This window comes from Saccostrea cucullata, unplaced genomic scaffold (genome assembly GCF_032062105.1).
Source record: "Saccostrea cucullata isolate Sc308-1 unplaced genomic scaffold, CSIRO_AGI_Scuc_v1 ctg3051, whole genome shotgun sequence".
NCBI lineage: Eukaryota > Metazoa > Mollusca > Bivalvia > Ostreida > Ostreidae > Saccostrea > Saccostrea cuccullata.
The window spans coordinates 32,901-49,617 of record NW_026922388.1 but is presented as its reverse complement, the minus strand read 5'-3'; the positions used below and the strand labels follow the sequence as shown (position 1 = coordinate 49,617).

Below are 16,717 nucleotides of genomic sequence, written 5' to 3'. Positions count from 1 at the left end.
TCGTGGTAACTGTTTTTGATTGATAAACCATGAAGATGACGAACATTGGTTGATTTAATCAATATTGCAAACAGTAAAATTTGTGAAATGGGCCAAAATGCAGGACCCTCAAAATTATATTTGTACGTATTTCATTTCATGTATCACAATGACAGTAGTAAGTTTTTGACCCTGATATTGGTCACTTTAATTTTATAAATCATTTTTAGAATACTCATTACAATTTTACAAAAAAAACAAAAAAAAAACAAACAAACAAACAAAAAACAAAACAAACAAACAAAAACAAACAAACAAACAAACAAAAAAACAAAAAAGAACAATATCCCATAAATTGTTCAAGCAAATTTATTATTCTGAATATACATTTATATCACCTGAATAAATCTGGAAACCATGGTACACTGTATTTTAGACCTCCAAGCAAGCCCAATAGGTACAAATTTCTTGAGCGGTAACTCTTTATATATATGAAACATACGACGAAATACATATCAAAAATACAATTTCCAATTTTTTATCCGATGTATATAATTGTTTACATAGACATGAAGATAAGAAATGAAATCATCTTTTAGTGTAAATATATATTACATGTTTCATTGTAGCTTTTGCAGAAGAATATAACAAAATCTGATTGGACTGTATATGTATTTTTCTGTAACAGCTGAATCACATATTCTTACAACCATGCAAGGAAAAATATGCATTCTGTAAGTATTTTTACAAAAAAAAATCAAATAATGTTCAAAATATACTGACAAAGGTGTAAAAATACGTTAAATTATGAAACTTTTTTTTCATAAGGTTATCCCTTTTTGATCTGCAGATACAAGTTTTAATTTTTATTAACATATCTTAATAATTTTAGTTTGACTTTAAATCTAAATAAGTACAACTAAATCAATTTAAAGTTCAATTCTTATTTTTGACATTTATTTTATGACATTAACTCTCATAATTATTTTTATTCTTCCAGTAAGTTCCTTTTTAAAACTTTCTACTTCCCCCGCGTGATAATACAAGGAAGAATTCTGATTCATTTTTGTTCAGTTGCGTAATTATTACGGTAAATTGTCCTCCATGCTGACACTGAATAGGGCGTTTACTTCCTTGACCAATTTGCTTTTCTTAAAAAATCTCTCTTTTTTTTCAAAGATAAGCTTAGACATAAAGTTCACAATGCTAAAAAAAAATCTTTAAAAACGGGTATTCTTAGTATTCTTCCTTGTACGTGCAATTAATGAGCAGAAAATAGTTATTAACTTTTCCTTGTAATTGATTTCAGTCAGCCATAAACCTTGAGGCTCTCATTTTAGTAAGCATATACATAGTCAATATATATTACAAATGTGTTGAGTAAATAAAATGATATTTATAAAACATTCAAACATAAATCAATTTTATACATATGCATGTATGCTTTCATAAATTTTGCACACAATTTGTAAGGTATATATTTCTATACGTAAATTTTTAATTTTAACAATATTATTAATAATTTCTAGTTATAAATGTCGACATACGAGTAAAGAACAGGTGACACAAACAAAAAAAGGATACCTTGATTAATACATTTTTCTAGGCCATATTTTTGCAAACGATGCAGATACTAACTTTCTTAAACATCAAGAAATTCTAAAGTTCCTACGATGTTCAATTTCTTATTTTCTGAAACCAATTTTCTTAATATATACAATCATTTTTTTTTTCAAATTTAAATCCCAATTTTGTAAAAACTAAGAATGAAAAGTAAAAAAATAATATAATGCATTAAACTTTTTCATTTCACTCAATGAAATCAAACATGACTCAATTTTTGTTATTTCCTATTTGTTAAAAAAAAAGATCTACATTCCTGAACATCAAAAAGATCATTACTAGTAACTGTTGACTACAAATATTGATTAACATTTTATTCATTCATTATTTTGCAAATGACTATCAAAGTAAAAAAAAAAAACTTTAACTCGAATTTTATTTTTTAAAATGTCCCTTTCCTTCTTTTTTATTTCTAAATTAAGCCATTTATGAAGTGTTTTGCACTAAAATATTCTATCGAAAAAAATCGACAGAAGTATACAGGACATTGCTTTTGTTTTATTCTGTTAAAAAAGGTTTTTTAAACAAAAAAAATATTCCTTGTTTATTGATTCGTCTTACGTTTTCTTCACTTGTATGTAGCTAAAATAAACGATTACATCATGAGATTACAGTTATAATCTGAACGTTTAAGTTAAACAGTAAGAGTACCTTATCATATAAACATGTTCATATATCAAATATTCATTTAACAATTTGCATAAACTGAGTCATTTTGTAGATATTCTGTCAAAGCATCATGGCAGAGTTGATATTCATCCTACAATTAATAATTAAAGTTTTAAGTTCGCAAGAAAAAAAAAATAAAACATAAATTAACTGACTATTTACAAAACACAAAATAACAATGTGTGGAAAATAATATGCCTTTAACAGTTCTTTTATTTGACTAACCAATGTGGAAATAAACTCTGGCCTTCGAATTTGAAGCACACGTGTTATTGTGAAAACGTCCACTTCCGTATCAAGGGATATTTGTTGCAAGGCACTGTACACAACACAAAATGGCCCACAACGCTTTGCACCATCACTGAAAAATTATTTTGTTCAATTTTTTAATTTTGTGTCATGTTTGTGATTTACAGAAAATAAAAGGAGTGCAACTTAGCATAAGCATTAAACTGGACAGAAATATATCTTTTATTCCTTAAAAGAAATTAAGAAATCACGAATATTTCTACCTTGACAAGACTACAATTTTGGATTCAGAGGGTAGATCTTCAATTTGAGTTTCTTTAACCACACCTAGCAACACTCTATGATCCAAATCTGATATTCCTTCCTTCCATGCTGTACATTCTAGTACAGTTAATCTTGTTGCACTGCTTCCCTAAATCAAATCAAATTATAATTATTTAATAACTTAAGCGTTGGTAAGTTTAAAATATATATTTTATGCTATAAGGGCAACGTTTTTACATGTATATATACCTCTTTAGTGAGCTCAATCTTCGTTGTTGTTGTGTTTGTTGCAGTTGTCGAATCAATGAATTTGATTGAAAATGGACCAACTTTTTTCTGTCTCTTATGGAATGGAAACCATAAGGCAGACTAAAATGAGTAAAAATATCTTTTTGAAAACCGATGGAAAAATTTCAGACAAACCATTGTTAAACAGTAAGACAAACAGTAAAAAAGTCATTAATTCTGTTATGATGTATTTCATTATGGAGCTGTTATGTACGAATGGAAATGTCCTAAATAGATTTTTACAGGCTTATAGATGAACCTTCTTGTTTATAATTTAATAAAAATAAATTATTGTTTATTGCAAACATTGTAAGTGAGTCATATCACTTAAATGTCTTACTGATTTTATATCTTTTAGAGGACACATGGAAACTACAGTATGGACGCTGAAGTCCTTTAGGAGTCTTAGAAAGTCCTCGGTGTAGTCAGGAAGAGGGAACTGGGCACTAATCAGACTGTCGTTGGTGGTGAAAGACTGCAAAAGGTCAATTAATAGAATCAATGAATTTCTTTTAAAAAATGACTTTTTGAAGACGGAATGAACAGTTACATTTTCAATACACTTTTCATTCATTGAAAAATTGTTTTAAAACCTGAAGACAGACTGCATTATAGTATGTTCCTCTATCCTTCACATAGGAAAGACGGCACATGTATTCATCAACTGAAATGAAAACAGTATATTTGTTTAGATTCTTGTGATCAGATAACTACCAAACCGTGTAAAGCTATGGAAAAATTAGCTGATGAAACTTAGATCTAGACTGTATCATTTGACGTCGATATTTCGCAAATGTTTTAATCGAAACAATGGCAAGTAAAATATTTCATGAAGTAAAATATTGTTTGAGGTTTTTCGTAATTTTCATTCTGAAATGTTTCAAATTCGTTTTCTTTCTATGGATTTCCAACTTGATTGCTGTTTTTTATCACAATATTTCTAGTCTGGTATATCAAAAGAATAGATCATGTGATTTTCATATCTAATGAAATAAAAATTAACACGGTCTCTATACGGTTTAATTATGGATACGTTAAATGGATCAATCAATGAAATGGCTTACTTGGCAAAACTGATGTTGAAAAATTTGCCTCTATATTCGCTCGACCAGTACCAAAATCATTATCTGAATATTTTGGTTTGATGGCCTCCAATTGCTGAAAGAAAATGGTACTTATAATTTCTTGCAATACAAATAAATAAACATTTTTTTTCATCAAGATTTCAGCAATTAGACTTATAGACGTAAGATGTCATGATTACCGGTAATTTAAATAATATTCACTTAGTACATGTAAATGTAGAAATTGGAGACAAAAAATTGTAAAAAATTATGAAGAAAATGTCAGAAATTTGTATACCCTTATCTGATAATAGTGTAAAAAACATAAGCTATTTCTGCTCAAAGTCACTCAAATTCTTTATAATACATACTCCAGACAGTGAAAAATTAATTTTTGGTTAAAAAGCATTATATTTCATTATAATATTTTCTTTTACATTACATCACCTGTTATTCAAATGTAATAAAAATATATACTTATATTTGATTTCATGTCACTTTCTGAATACCTTTAATTCGTTTTGAAGCTGCGATGTGGATTTATTTCCATATAAACTTCCCTGATATTCTTGTAAAAACTGATCAGTTGATAAACATTTCGGTTTTCCTCGAAAGGACTCAAACAGCGTCAAATAGACAACCTTGTACTGATCCTTAAATCAAATTGTAGATTGAAAAATATGAAAATAAAAACAAAACGAGAAAAGAATGCAATAATGACGAAACAACGTTTAGGAATACAAATACTAAGGGGAAAAAATGTGAACTTCATTTCTCATAATTGTTCATGCTGGAGAATACTTGATCATTACTTACATGACCCTGAATCATATTCATTCGGTCTTTCCTCATGATTTCTACGTATTTCGGTACGTTAACTTTCCCTGTCTTTAGTCCTTCCCTGTAGAGGGCGTCTAAAGCAATGTAAGTCCCCGTGCGACCGACTCCAGCACTGAAATGAAAAATCCAAAAACTGGAAAAGTGCTGAAAGACGAGGCCAGATAATAAACTTATTATAATACTTAATACAATACTCCTTATTCATAAAACAATTGTTTTTGTTCTTCTATGTAGATGTATATATTTTTGTAAAATTTTGTAAATAATGTATGGCTATTCAGATTTTATGTATGGGAGAGGACTAAGTTTTTGGAACTTATGCCGAATCCCTTTGACATATTTTCAATAAAATAAGTTCAAAACAAAAACAATAAACTTCATTATTTTACAAATTTTGTAACTGCATGTTGATATTTTTTGGAAGGTCATCGAAACTGTCTATTTTTCATTAAATAATTTAATATTTACATTGTATTGAAATATAATTAAAGCAAAAAAAAAATCAATTTTATTATATCAATATGATTAATGTCTTTTGTTTGATCCAATTTAAATTTAAAAAAAACTATTCATGTGACTTCATCTAAAATGAATCAGATAAGAAAGAAGGAACAGAAAAGTATATTTTCTTTTTACAGAGAGCTATTGACCAGTGTAGGAGGGTTGTCCCGTAAAATCGTGGACAAGTTGTCTAGTATAAAAAATAAACATCACTGCGTTCTGAAATTTTCACTATTATTTAGTACATATTTTAGTAATATGCACAGCAAATTCAGATAAATATATGCATAAATAAACAAATTATGTGATTTTATGCCATGTATTGTATCACCTTACGGCGCATGGATTATAAAGTCAAAGTATCTAAAACAGCGTCACGTTTTATCTTTGCTGAAAATGAAGTTGGATGAGTCCGACTCAAACTTAGGAATTTCATTGTTACACATTCTTTAGTCTCTATAAACAGCCAAAGAACCAACTGGCACCCTCATTGGATCTTCTGAATATTTATCAGCAAGTTACGGACAATATTCTCACCATCATTCAACTTATAGAAAATCTCATATCGGCGGTCTACTGTGACAGCGTCTTTTGCTATTACATGAGGAGTTTGTCCATATGTTTTGTACTCCCCAGGAACTCGATCAAAAAAGAATTCGCTAAGAAAACTGCTATTTCATTTGTATACTTAAGATATGGTGATATTTTTATAATCTTTCTTCTTCTATGGTTATTTCAAGTCTCTAAAGGTGTCATTACAACATCGAATTAAAACGGAACTGCTCTCCGCTGCGCCGTAACGTCATAAAACGTCGCCATTTTTCGTGTGTTGGGTTTACCACTTTCCCATTTCGAATGTTCGAGAAACTGCTAAAAATTAACCAAATGCCTTAAAATTTTTACAAAGACTACAAAATTGATCATGGAATTGAATTAGAATAATTTTAATCCACATCTTATGTATTTAAAACTTTTATTTTGAATTCAAACTTGTGTATTCTTTAATAAAACCTTCGTTTTTTGTCCGTGCGCCGTAGGACAATACCCCGTGCATATTCAAGCATTATAAAATCTTTATTTTTGCCTATATTTTATCAAACAAATTATCATGGACTTAAATATGATAAATAAACATCTACTGAAATTTTCAGCTTAGTGTGCTCAATACTTTTCGAGAACAAGAGGCCCCTGGGCCACATCGCTCACCTGAGAAGCTTTGACCATTCTGTTCTTTACCAGATTTCCCCCTTGTTATACATAATGCATCCCCATCCTACCCCACTGATCATAATTTAGACATTTTGAAATCTACACTACCCCATGATCCTTCCATGGGCACATATGTTTCAGCTTTTTTTGGCCCAGTGGTTCCTGAGAAGAAGATTTTCAAAGATTTTTCCTATATATTTCTATGTAAAACTTTGATTCCCTATAATGGCCCCGCCCTTCCCCCGGGGGTCATTATTCCTACAATTTAGAATCTACACTACCCCAGAATGCTTCCACATAAGCTTCACTTTTTCTGGCCCAGTGGTTCTTGAGAAGAAGATTTTCAAAGATTTTTCCTATATATTTCTATATAAAACTTTGATTCCCTATTGTGGCCCCACCCTTCCCCCGGGGGTCATTATTAGAACAATTTAGAATCTACATTATACCAGGATGCTTCCACATAAGTTTCAGCTTTTCTGGCCCAGTGGTTCTTGAGAAGAAGATTTTCAAAGATTTTCCTATACATTTCTATGTAAAACTTTGATTCCCCATTGTGGCCCCACCCTTCCCCCGGGGGTCATTATTTGAACAATTTAGAATCTACACTACACCAGGATGCTTCCACTTAAGTTTCAGATTTTCTGGCCCAGTGGTTCTTGAGAAGAAGATTTTCAAAGAGAAGAAGATTTTATAATGACCCAACCCTATTTTTGTCTTTTCTTGATTATCTCCCCTTGCGAGGGGATATGTCCCTTCATTTTAACAATTTAAATTCCCCTTCACCCAAGGATGCTTTGTACCAAGCTTGGTCAAAATTAGCCCAGTGGTTCTTGAGAAGAAGTCAAAAATGTGAAAAGTTTACAGACGGACAGACGGACAGACAGACGGACGGACGACGGACAAAATGTGATCAGAAAAGCTCACTTGAGCCTTCGGCTCAGGTGAGCTAAAAACGCTTTGTCCACGATTTTACGGGACAACCCTCGTATGCTGTTGAAAGCTGGAGAGAGATAGAGAAGGGAATGATTTTTTTCTACCTCATGTGTTGGTAAGGTAAAAAAAATTCACCTGCAGTGTACAACGATGTATTTTATATCAAAATATTCAGAAATCCTCATCACATGTTGATGAAATATGACTAGACTAAGTGGGTTAGGAACACCATGGTCGGGCCACTTTGTATAGTGAAACATCTCCACCATTCTCTCTTTCTGAACCTAAAATTAATATTATAAGGACTGAATCTTTAAGAATCACAGAAATCTTTTCACATACACATGTGTTTAACGAACCATTTTTATAATTAAATTAATTTGAAAATGAGTGAAATATGGATTTTGTGAGCTAATTTGAAGACATATTTTATGTTTTTAGAAAATAAATACCTTATTTTTCTTTAAACGAAGAGATCTTCTGATGTAATTGGCATATTCTTTTTCGCTTTGATTCCGAATAGTAAATTCTCCGATTTTCATAGAATCCCTTGGATCTGCCCAGTACTGAGCACATTTTATCTAACAAAGGTATATATCTTATATATACATAATAAAGTTATTGGTATTTGATTAAAGCTTTAAAAATTGAATCCATTAACACGCTTGCTCACCTTCGTCCCTTCCTTTAAGTTTGTTAAGCACACAATGATATTCAGGTTTTCTTGCCACAATATAGACCAGAAGTCACATAATGTCGTTGGTTTAGGACCTTTTGCATATCAAAATTGTTTGATATTATTTCTTGGGTTAAAGTAAGAAAGTGAATCCTAAAATTACTTTATTTAAAAATAAATGATACCTTGAGTAGCTATATATGATCTCCGTCCCTGCAAGTCCTAAAATACAAATACAAATAAAGTAATGTAAGAAAGAATTTTAAAGAAATACGTATATTCGGACGTAATTTCTTTTTAAGTGCAGAAAATGTGCAGTAAAAAAAATATCAAATATTTTTTTTACATTGAAACCGTCAGTTTATTTAACATTATTTTTGAAAGTGTCTTTACCTCGATGTAGTTAGCATTAATGTAGTCAGATTTATCTGGTGAAACAGGTTCAAGAGCAACTCGTGAGTGATCATCTGTTAAAAAATGAAATTTTAAGAAAAATGATAAAGAAAGTCAATCGAATTTGAAAGAGAGAGAGGTGAATGAAAGCACAGCACTTACAGGGATATGTTGTTTTGTATCTGTTCTTTGGGACATTTTCTGGCTTTTTGGCTTCTAAACAAGGATGGAGTTCTCCTTTCCGTATTTGCTAAAATTGCAAAACAACCCGTTAGTGGATTTCCTGCAGTTTAAGTATTTTGTCATTGAAAACGTTTTAACAATATCTGTTTAAAAATACATTTTTCTTGAAAAAAAAATAAATTGTGTGTGGTTATTTTTTTTAAGAAATCAAATGAAAAGTACCTTATATTCATTTTTGAATGCAGCATCATCGTCTTGTGACATTTTCTCGATAGTTTTTTCCAAATCTTTCGTAAAAATCGTTTTCTTTGAACGCGTGAGTCCGCCTCTCGGATCATTTGCATACCCAGAATCCAAAAGAAGGGGTGTTGATGAGATACTGTCATTTTTGTTTTGGTCAGATGGTTCAGGCACTAGAATAATGTTCAGAATCTCCGTAGTTCTATATTCACTTAAATTTCTCATAATATTTTTTAAATATTTGAACTTCCTCTACGTTATTAAAGTGTGTTCAACATGTTCCCTATAACATATTTTTTGCTATTCAAGATATAAATTGTACTATTCTGTATTTTTTTTTTCATTATAGTTCGAACAAACATGCATGCGTTACATTCATTCAATATATTAGTGATTCAAATGTCATCCAGCAAAATGATTAATACATTCTTTTTATTTTCACAAAAACAATCAAAATGTTCACGTACGACGTGTAGATGGCTTAACAATGTTCTCTGTTGTTTGAAGAGTTGCCATTTCTTCATTTTCTATCAGTCGTTCTTTTTTCCATTTCTTCCTGAACCTGTATCCAGAAGTTTTTGATGAAGAACATATTTTTAAAAAATATTTTGCATTGTATACTAATATGTTAAAAAATCAAATTGTCTTTTTCAGACTAGTACCCTCTGTTTTGTTCTTTCTCATCATTTACACTAAAAAATTTTATTCAGAGGGTACACCTGAGTGCATATATTTATACATGTACATGCAATTGTATTGGGCTCAGTATTCATGATTATGGTAATGGTGATTAAAATGATAATTAATAAAACTAACTATAAGTATAATAATAAAATGAAAACGATAAAAAACCAACCGAAGGAAAAGAATCGCCGAAAGAATAAAAATGATGAAGAGTATGGATGTACCCACTGACACTCCAACTGTCACTGTGTTCCCCTTACTCTGTAACTCGTCAATTCTTCTTATTTCTCTTGGTTCTTTTGTGACCAAAATATCTTAAAAAAATATCTTACTTGTTGCCTACAGTCTACGGGTTTTGTATGTTTTCAAGAATAAATAGACCTATTCAGTTCTTTCATGACGTTCAATGGTGTATTTTCATGGATCATATACTGGTTAATCAAGAATTATGTCTTTTAAAGTACTATTTTTTGTTTTTTCTTATTTGACGTATTTCTGCAAAAACATATTGATAAACACTTTACATGTGTTGTCTTATTCATAGTTAACGCCAAACAGTAATATACTTACTTTCTCTGCAGTAAGGATCATTTGATATTTCAGGAGGACATTCACATATTCCAGTGACAGGATCACAAGGCTCCGTGCAGTTTTCTGAACACTTATTCGAACAATTTATACCAAAGTACAATTCCGAACACTCTACGATAAATTTATGATTCATACATTTTATTATTCTAAAGATTTTCTTACAGATGTAGAAACATACTATTCGATCCACAAAACAATTATTTTTTTATTTAAATTTATTTATGTTTATCTTTTAACATTTATCACTTTATATTATGTATTACATACTTGATAGAATCTTAAAATCTTAAAAAAAAACTTTTAAAACCTTAATAGGATTTTATATTAATTATATTATGTCTTATTTTATAAGAATTACATAATTGTATCTGAGTCTTGACAACCAGCATTGTTTACTTTCTGTGCTAGGATTATATGGTCGTTGTAGAATTTTTATTGTGTTAACGTGTATTTAACAGCTATCTCGTATTGATGTTGTATGGCATCTGGATTTTATGTGTGCCAAAAAGATTACTGCGCTACTGTGTAATCGCATCGGTCAAATTAAATTTATGATCCAAATCTACTGCAACTGTACAATGTATCGCAAATTATTAAATTACCTAGAGCCTCAAAATTTTATTGTCAATGTGAATTCATTTCTACAAAAACAGACAGAAAATTATGCAAAATCTCAAAGTTACAGAAAAAAAAACTTTTGTTTAATTAAACTCAAAACCTTGCATAAATGATATAATAAACGACTTCTTCAAGATTGTTATATATATATGGATATATATACCTATCAAATAATTACATCTGCTTCCTTGCTCATTTCTCCCTCTCGGAGGTTTAATTTGAATTATCATCTTCACCGCAAAGTTTAACTCGATACTGTTTCCAAATTGTTTCGCAATAAGTGACAAATAGACAATAAAATATCAACAATATAATGAAATGTTTGTATTCACGTCAACAAAATTACTGTAAACCAACTGTTACCCGCGACGACTTTATTACGCAATTTTATGAGGGTAAAGTAGATTAGACGATTATTTTTCGCGATGAAGACTTTTAGGGATCTGTTATTAATGGACACAAAACATGTAAGGATCGGTTCGCGGTGAGACAGTTTCGTGATGACAAGCTTTAAGGGTCTCTCGAAACTTGCAAAAATTTATCACACGCGAATAAATATTGGTTAACAATATATGTCCAAATTCAGAATGACTGTCATTTAGTTTGATGATGTGACGTTTGCAGGTAGTCAGTACTTGTTTGAAGTCAAGGGATGGAACCTTTTTCATAGTATTCTGCTTCAAATTATCTTTTATGTCCTCAAAACTGATAAAGAATATTACCTCTTCATAATACCCCTTAATATCTTCTCTTAACCCTCCAACCCCCACCCCGGTGACAAAGCAAAACAATTTAACTTGTCATGTACTATTAATAGATAAACTATACACTTAGCACTTTAAAAATGACCACTGAACATTAACTTGCAATCTAGAAAATATAAAGCTTTGTCTTTTGTCGGCATGGACGTCTCAGAAAACATTGGATTGAAAGTAATATTAAACACAGGTTTTGAACTCTCATATGCCATTTCCGGGTTGAAAGTGTTCAAGTTTGCTCCAAATGAAAAAAAAAAAACACAATATACTAAAAATCATGCAAATCAAAAATTTCGATCAAATATTTTTAATAACACAAATTATGAACGTGTAGATATACAGTGGACCTTCAGATATCCGGACCCCAGATATCCGGATGCTTCAGTATCCGGAGGATTTTTTTTATCGGGACGGAATTTTTAAATGTAATAGTGTCTTGTTTATTTGGTGATTTAGGTATCCGGACGCTTCACATATCCGGACAAATTAACTAGGAACCAAAGCGTCCGGATAAATGAGGTTCCACTGTATAATGTATAAATGAAAGTCTTTTGTTTGATAGTCATTTTTCCGATCACTAACACGGTGCTCATGCATATGAGCTAGACAACATGTATTTGAAAATGAATTTAAAACTAGAATTTCCATTCTAAATTTTCTCAGACTCCCCGTTTTTTATTGTACATCCCCGTGAGGATCCAGGTTAGAATAGGTCCTCAGTACCCCCTTGCTTGTCGTAAAAGGCGACTAAATGGGGCGGTCCTTCGGATGAGACCGTATAAACTGAGGCCCCGTGTCACAGCAGGTGTGGCACGATAAAGATCCCTCCCTGCTCAAAGGCCGTAAGTGCCGAGCACAGGCCGAAATTTGCAGCCCTTCACCGGCAATGGTGACGTCTCCATATCAGTGAAATGATCTGGAGAGGGGCGTTAAACGGTATACAGCCAATCAATCAATCTTATTGTACATGTCCATTGTTTTGTCTATCATCGAAAATATTCACAGTAACAGAGAAATATGGTGTAAACTGCATATTTCCAACCATGCCAATTAATGCTTAGTGGTCATAACAACCATACATACGTGAATTGCAGAGTGATCCATTATATCCATCTGCGCATCCTTTGTCACAAAATCCGGTCACGTGGTTACAGGTTTCCGAGTTTGCACAATGACTGCTACATTTTTGTTCACAGTTTTTTCCAAATGTCATCGAAAGACAATCTGCAGATTGTATTGTATAAAAAATAAATTAATTTCTTTATAGCTTTTATTAGAAACTTTAGCCTTCTTTAGTCTAAAATTCTTCCTTCCTTCTTATTTTTTTATAAAGCAGAAGTGTTATTTGATGCATATATGTCTTAAATCTCCAGTTAAGATGAGCCATAGACTTTTTTGTTCAATTTGGGAACGAACATTAGAAAGTTTTTAAAAAGTATGAAATAATACGTTAACTTAAGCATGTTAAGCCTACTGATAATAAACTATATTTAATACTTTTGATAACTATCGAATTTTACTGAAAACTTTTAAACTATCAAAATCATTAGCAAATATGCGAAATTAAGCAGTATTCGTTTTATATGAATAATTTTACAAAAAGCAGTTCCATATGAATTTGAAAAATGTTTGTGTAGGGGTTTTGGAACATAAAAGTATTAGGTGTAAGAAAACCAAATCGATGGTAAAATGCTTTGATTTACAAAAAAATGATACTATAGTAAAGAAAAGTTTATCAATAATACTTATTGGTTAGAAAAAGTTTTACCTTTCAAAACGATCAAATTGAAACTGGCATGCATGAAGAAATGATACAGATGTTTTGAAAGATAAAGCTACAAGTTCGGTAAAGAGATTAGAATGAAAGGAAAATAAAAATATATTACCCTTAAATTACAAATAAAACAAAGACAAAGATAAATAGATCCTGTTCAAAAGATATATTATAAAACCTACTTTCAGTACAATTGAGATTTCTCCAACCTGGCATGCATCCATTTTTACAAGAGCCCACTTCATGGTCACAGGTGTGGTTAATACAATTTGAACTGCATTCCCTTGAACAATTATCACCGTATCGGCCTTCGACACAGACTGTAAGAGTACAAACAAATGATGATAAGTAAAATAAAATTTTAAAAATCTGAAGTATTTCGTAAAAGTTTTTTTTGAATAGTTGAAGTACTTTTATCACACTTTTGTCCCTGGTATCCAGCCTCACACCCAGATTTACAATTCCCTGTCACGTGATGACAACCACCAGCTTTGCAATTGGTACTGCACGTTTTTGAACAGTTTTCACCATACAATCCAAATAAACATTCTAGAAAAATAAAAGTTTACTTTATTCATTCTCTTTTCATAATATTAAATTTAATTCTGTAAGAAAAAATGATAAATTTACTTTAATAGAAATAAATACAGAATACTTATTTATAAAGTTAGCAATTTTCCCATAATTAAAGTAATTTAGATACCACAGTTAAACCGTTAATTTCATTTCTAACCTTTGTTACAATAAAGATCGGCATATCCGGCAATGCACCCTCCATTACAATATCCGGTAAATCGATTACAAGGTTTATTTTGTCTACAGTTTCCACTGCAGCGCAAGAAACAATTCACTCCATATTTTCCATCCGCACATGCTGTGAAATAAAAAATATCCATTTTTGCCTTTTTAAATTTAGAAAAAAAACATAGAATTTTCTTTTCATTTACTCTTTTGTATGGATAATGAAAATGCATCTCTAGAGACATTATAATTGGACACTGTTATTTATGAAATCAAGCACTATATATTCAAAACGATTTATGACACAGTTTCTGTACGTCTTAAATTAATAAAAAAAAATACAGTTGTCCTTTTTTCTTATTTCCTATGACTTAAAATAAATCAAACAAAATTAATTGGATAAACATTTAGAGGACCGATATGATAAATAACCCTTACTTTTTTGGTTATTAATTACCTTGGTCACATTTGTTCCCTAACCATCCAGCCACACATCCATTTCCGCAGTATCCATTAACATTGTTGCATGTTACATTGGAAGCACAATTCCAGCTACACGCATCCTTGCACGCCACTCCATAAAATCCAGTCTTACATGCTAGGGAAAAAATAATGCTAGTGACGCACACAAAAAAACAACACTACATCTATCTAAAAGATAATTAATTTACAAAAAAGTCCCTTAAATACATCAGAAATTTAATGTTAGAATAAATTTATTTTGAAATTAACTAGCATCTAAAAAAATTATTCTCACGCTGACTACAGAATTCTCCCGTCCACCCAGGCTTGCATCCTAGGCAAGATCCATTGACTATATCACATCGTTGCTCTTGACAATTACTGGGACATGGGCGAGAACAGTCACTTCCAAACATCCCTATTCTTCTACACCCTAGACGTACAAAACAATTTATAATAATTCAGTATGCGTTTCAGACGCGCAATTCATATAATCACGAAAATTCTGTTGTGAAAAACATTCGTACCTTTAACTGTTATTTCACACAATTCTGTATATGAATTTGCTTCGTAACCCTTAGGATATTCTACATCTGCAAGTCGTTCGTTGTAATATGTAATATATTTTCCATGTTTAGGGCAGACAATTGTAAAATCCAAAGGCGGTAACTCTGTTCCAGATTTGTAACATACATGTAGTAATCCGGCAGCCAATTCTGTTGTGTTTGATACATACAAGGAAAATCCGGCAAAGCGGCCCCGTTGTCTTTCAACTATAATTGAACAAACGGAATTTATGATAGTTCTTATGATTAGAATGACTTTAAATACGATTTATGAATTAAAAGTCATCATTTCGCAAGATCTATGATTGAAACAATGAACTTAAAAGCAAATAAATTTTATCTTAAGCTTTTAGTCAAAATATGCAGATAAACTTTTTTCACACAAATCAATAGGCCATTATTTTCACATCAAATTATCTATGAATTAATCTTATTATTTTCAAATCACTACAAGACACACATTGCGTTGAGACCGGTCAGTATGGCATGCTTACTTCTCCATAACACCTGGTTTCATCGCTGATACTATATACAAATATGTCCGCTTTTTATTTCATTCACGAAATTAATCTAGCGTTTATAGAAAACAATTACTAAAATGAGTTTAAGGTTGAAATTATTGGGAAAGGCATCAAAAACATTAATCGTATAATGTTTAGAAATGTATGATATCAACGATAAGATACATACATCAACCAAAAAAAAAATATGCTGGAATACAACATAGTTACATTCTCACTTCCTTCTCCCTGCAGGGAATTTCAGGTTATTCACAAAATACCCAATAACCAACATTTTCACTTTTATTTATTTTTTTTTACTAATTATAACAATAAGTTGATACAAAAAAGAATATTAACTTGAAAGTCTACAATTGCAGGCAATAGCATATGTCGCCCCAAAGTGGAAAAGACTTTCATTTTTTCATCACTAAAACAATACCCAGTAGCTAAGCTTGGGCAACGATCAACTCGTATCAGTCCTTTCAGTATTACGAATCAAAGTTAAAGAATTTTATCCATGCATAGGCGTTGGAACCGGGGGGGGGGGGGGGGGGGGGGCTTAGCCCCCGTTCCCACCTTTTTATCAAAGATAGACTTAGTACAGATATCCGACATTGCTGCATAGGTTTAGCGCTAGCCCCCCCCCCCCCCCCCCCCCTTACCCAAACGTTCCACAGACACATTGCAGTATAGGCTTAAAATGGGAAAAGTGATGGTGTTTGGAAAAAAATTTGGTAGTGAGTTCGCACCTACCCCCCACACCCATCCACCACGAAATAGAATTTTCGTGTTTGGCCAATGAACATTTCCTTTTTTTCTATCGCTTGTCATGTTTTTTAAGGTAAAAAATTTTTCACATCTCGCCCCCTGCCCCCGATTTCAACGCTTCCGACGCCAATGCCGTGT

General features: G+C 31.4%; 1 protein-coding gene across 1 annotated transcript; it reads right to left on the bottom strand.

Moving 5' to 3' along the window:
• Nucleotides 1-1,343: 1,343 nt before the first annotated feature.
• On the bottom strand, nucleotides 1,344-15,458 carry LOC134261712 (receptor-type tyrosine-protein phosphatase alpha-like). The gene is made up of 26 exons (XM_062744114.1): nucleotides 15,270-15,458; nucleotides 15,038-15,175; nucleotides 14,738-14,878; nucleotides 14,273-14,413; nucleotides 13,951-14,088; nucleotides 13,722-13,859; nucleotides 12,849-12,989; nucleotides 10,369-10,500; nucleotides 9,971-10,112; nucleotides 9,582-9,676; nucleotides 9,097-9,287; nucleotides 8,854-8,941; nucleotides 8,692-8,765; nucleotides 8,484-8,520; nucleotides 8,296-8,393; nucleotides 8,075-8,203; nucleotides 7,758-7,906; nucleotides 4,953-5,088; nucleotides 4,646-4,789; nucleotides 4,137-4,230; nucleotides 3,666-3,736; nucleotides 3,413-3,547; nucleotides 3,034-3,153; nucleotides 2,784-2,932; nucleotides 2,497-2,632; nucleotides 1,344-2,362 (listed from the first exon to the last, which is right to left on the bottom strand). Exons 2-26 carry the CDS (start codon nucleotides 15,156-15,158, stop codon nucleotides 2,291-2,293), a joined length of 3,012 nt encoding a protein of 1,003 aa, XP_062600098.1. The 5' UTR covers nucleotides 15,159-15,175; nucleotides 15,270-15,458; the 3' UTR covers nucleotides 1,344-2,290.
• Between the last annotated feature and the right edge of the window lie 1,259 nt (nucleotides 15,459-16,717).

Excerpts from the sequence above, each read along its gene's own strand:
- LOC134261712 (XM_062744114.1), bottom strand. The coding sequence starts at position 15,158 with ATGTTTGGAAGTGACTGTTCTCGCCCATGTCCCAGTAATTGTCAAGAG. Across the intron at positions 8,766-8,853 it reads ATACAAAACAACATATCCCT|ATGATCACTCACGAGTTGCT; the intron begins GTAAGTGCTGTG and ends ATTTTTTAACAG. Across the intron at positions 8,521-8,691 it reads TTAATGCTAACTACATCGAG|GACTTGCAGGGACGGAGATC; the intron begins GTAAAGACACTT and ends TTTGTATTTTAG.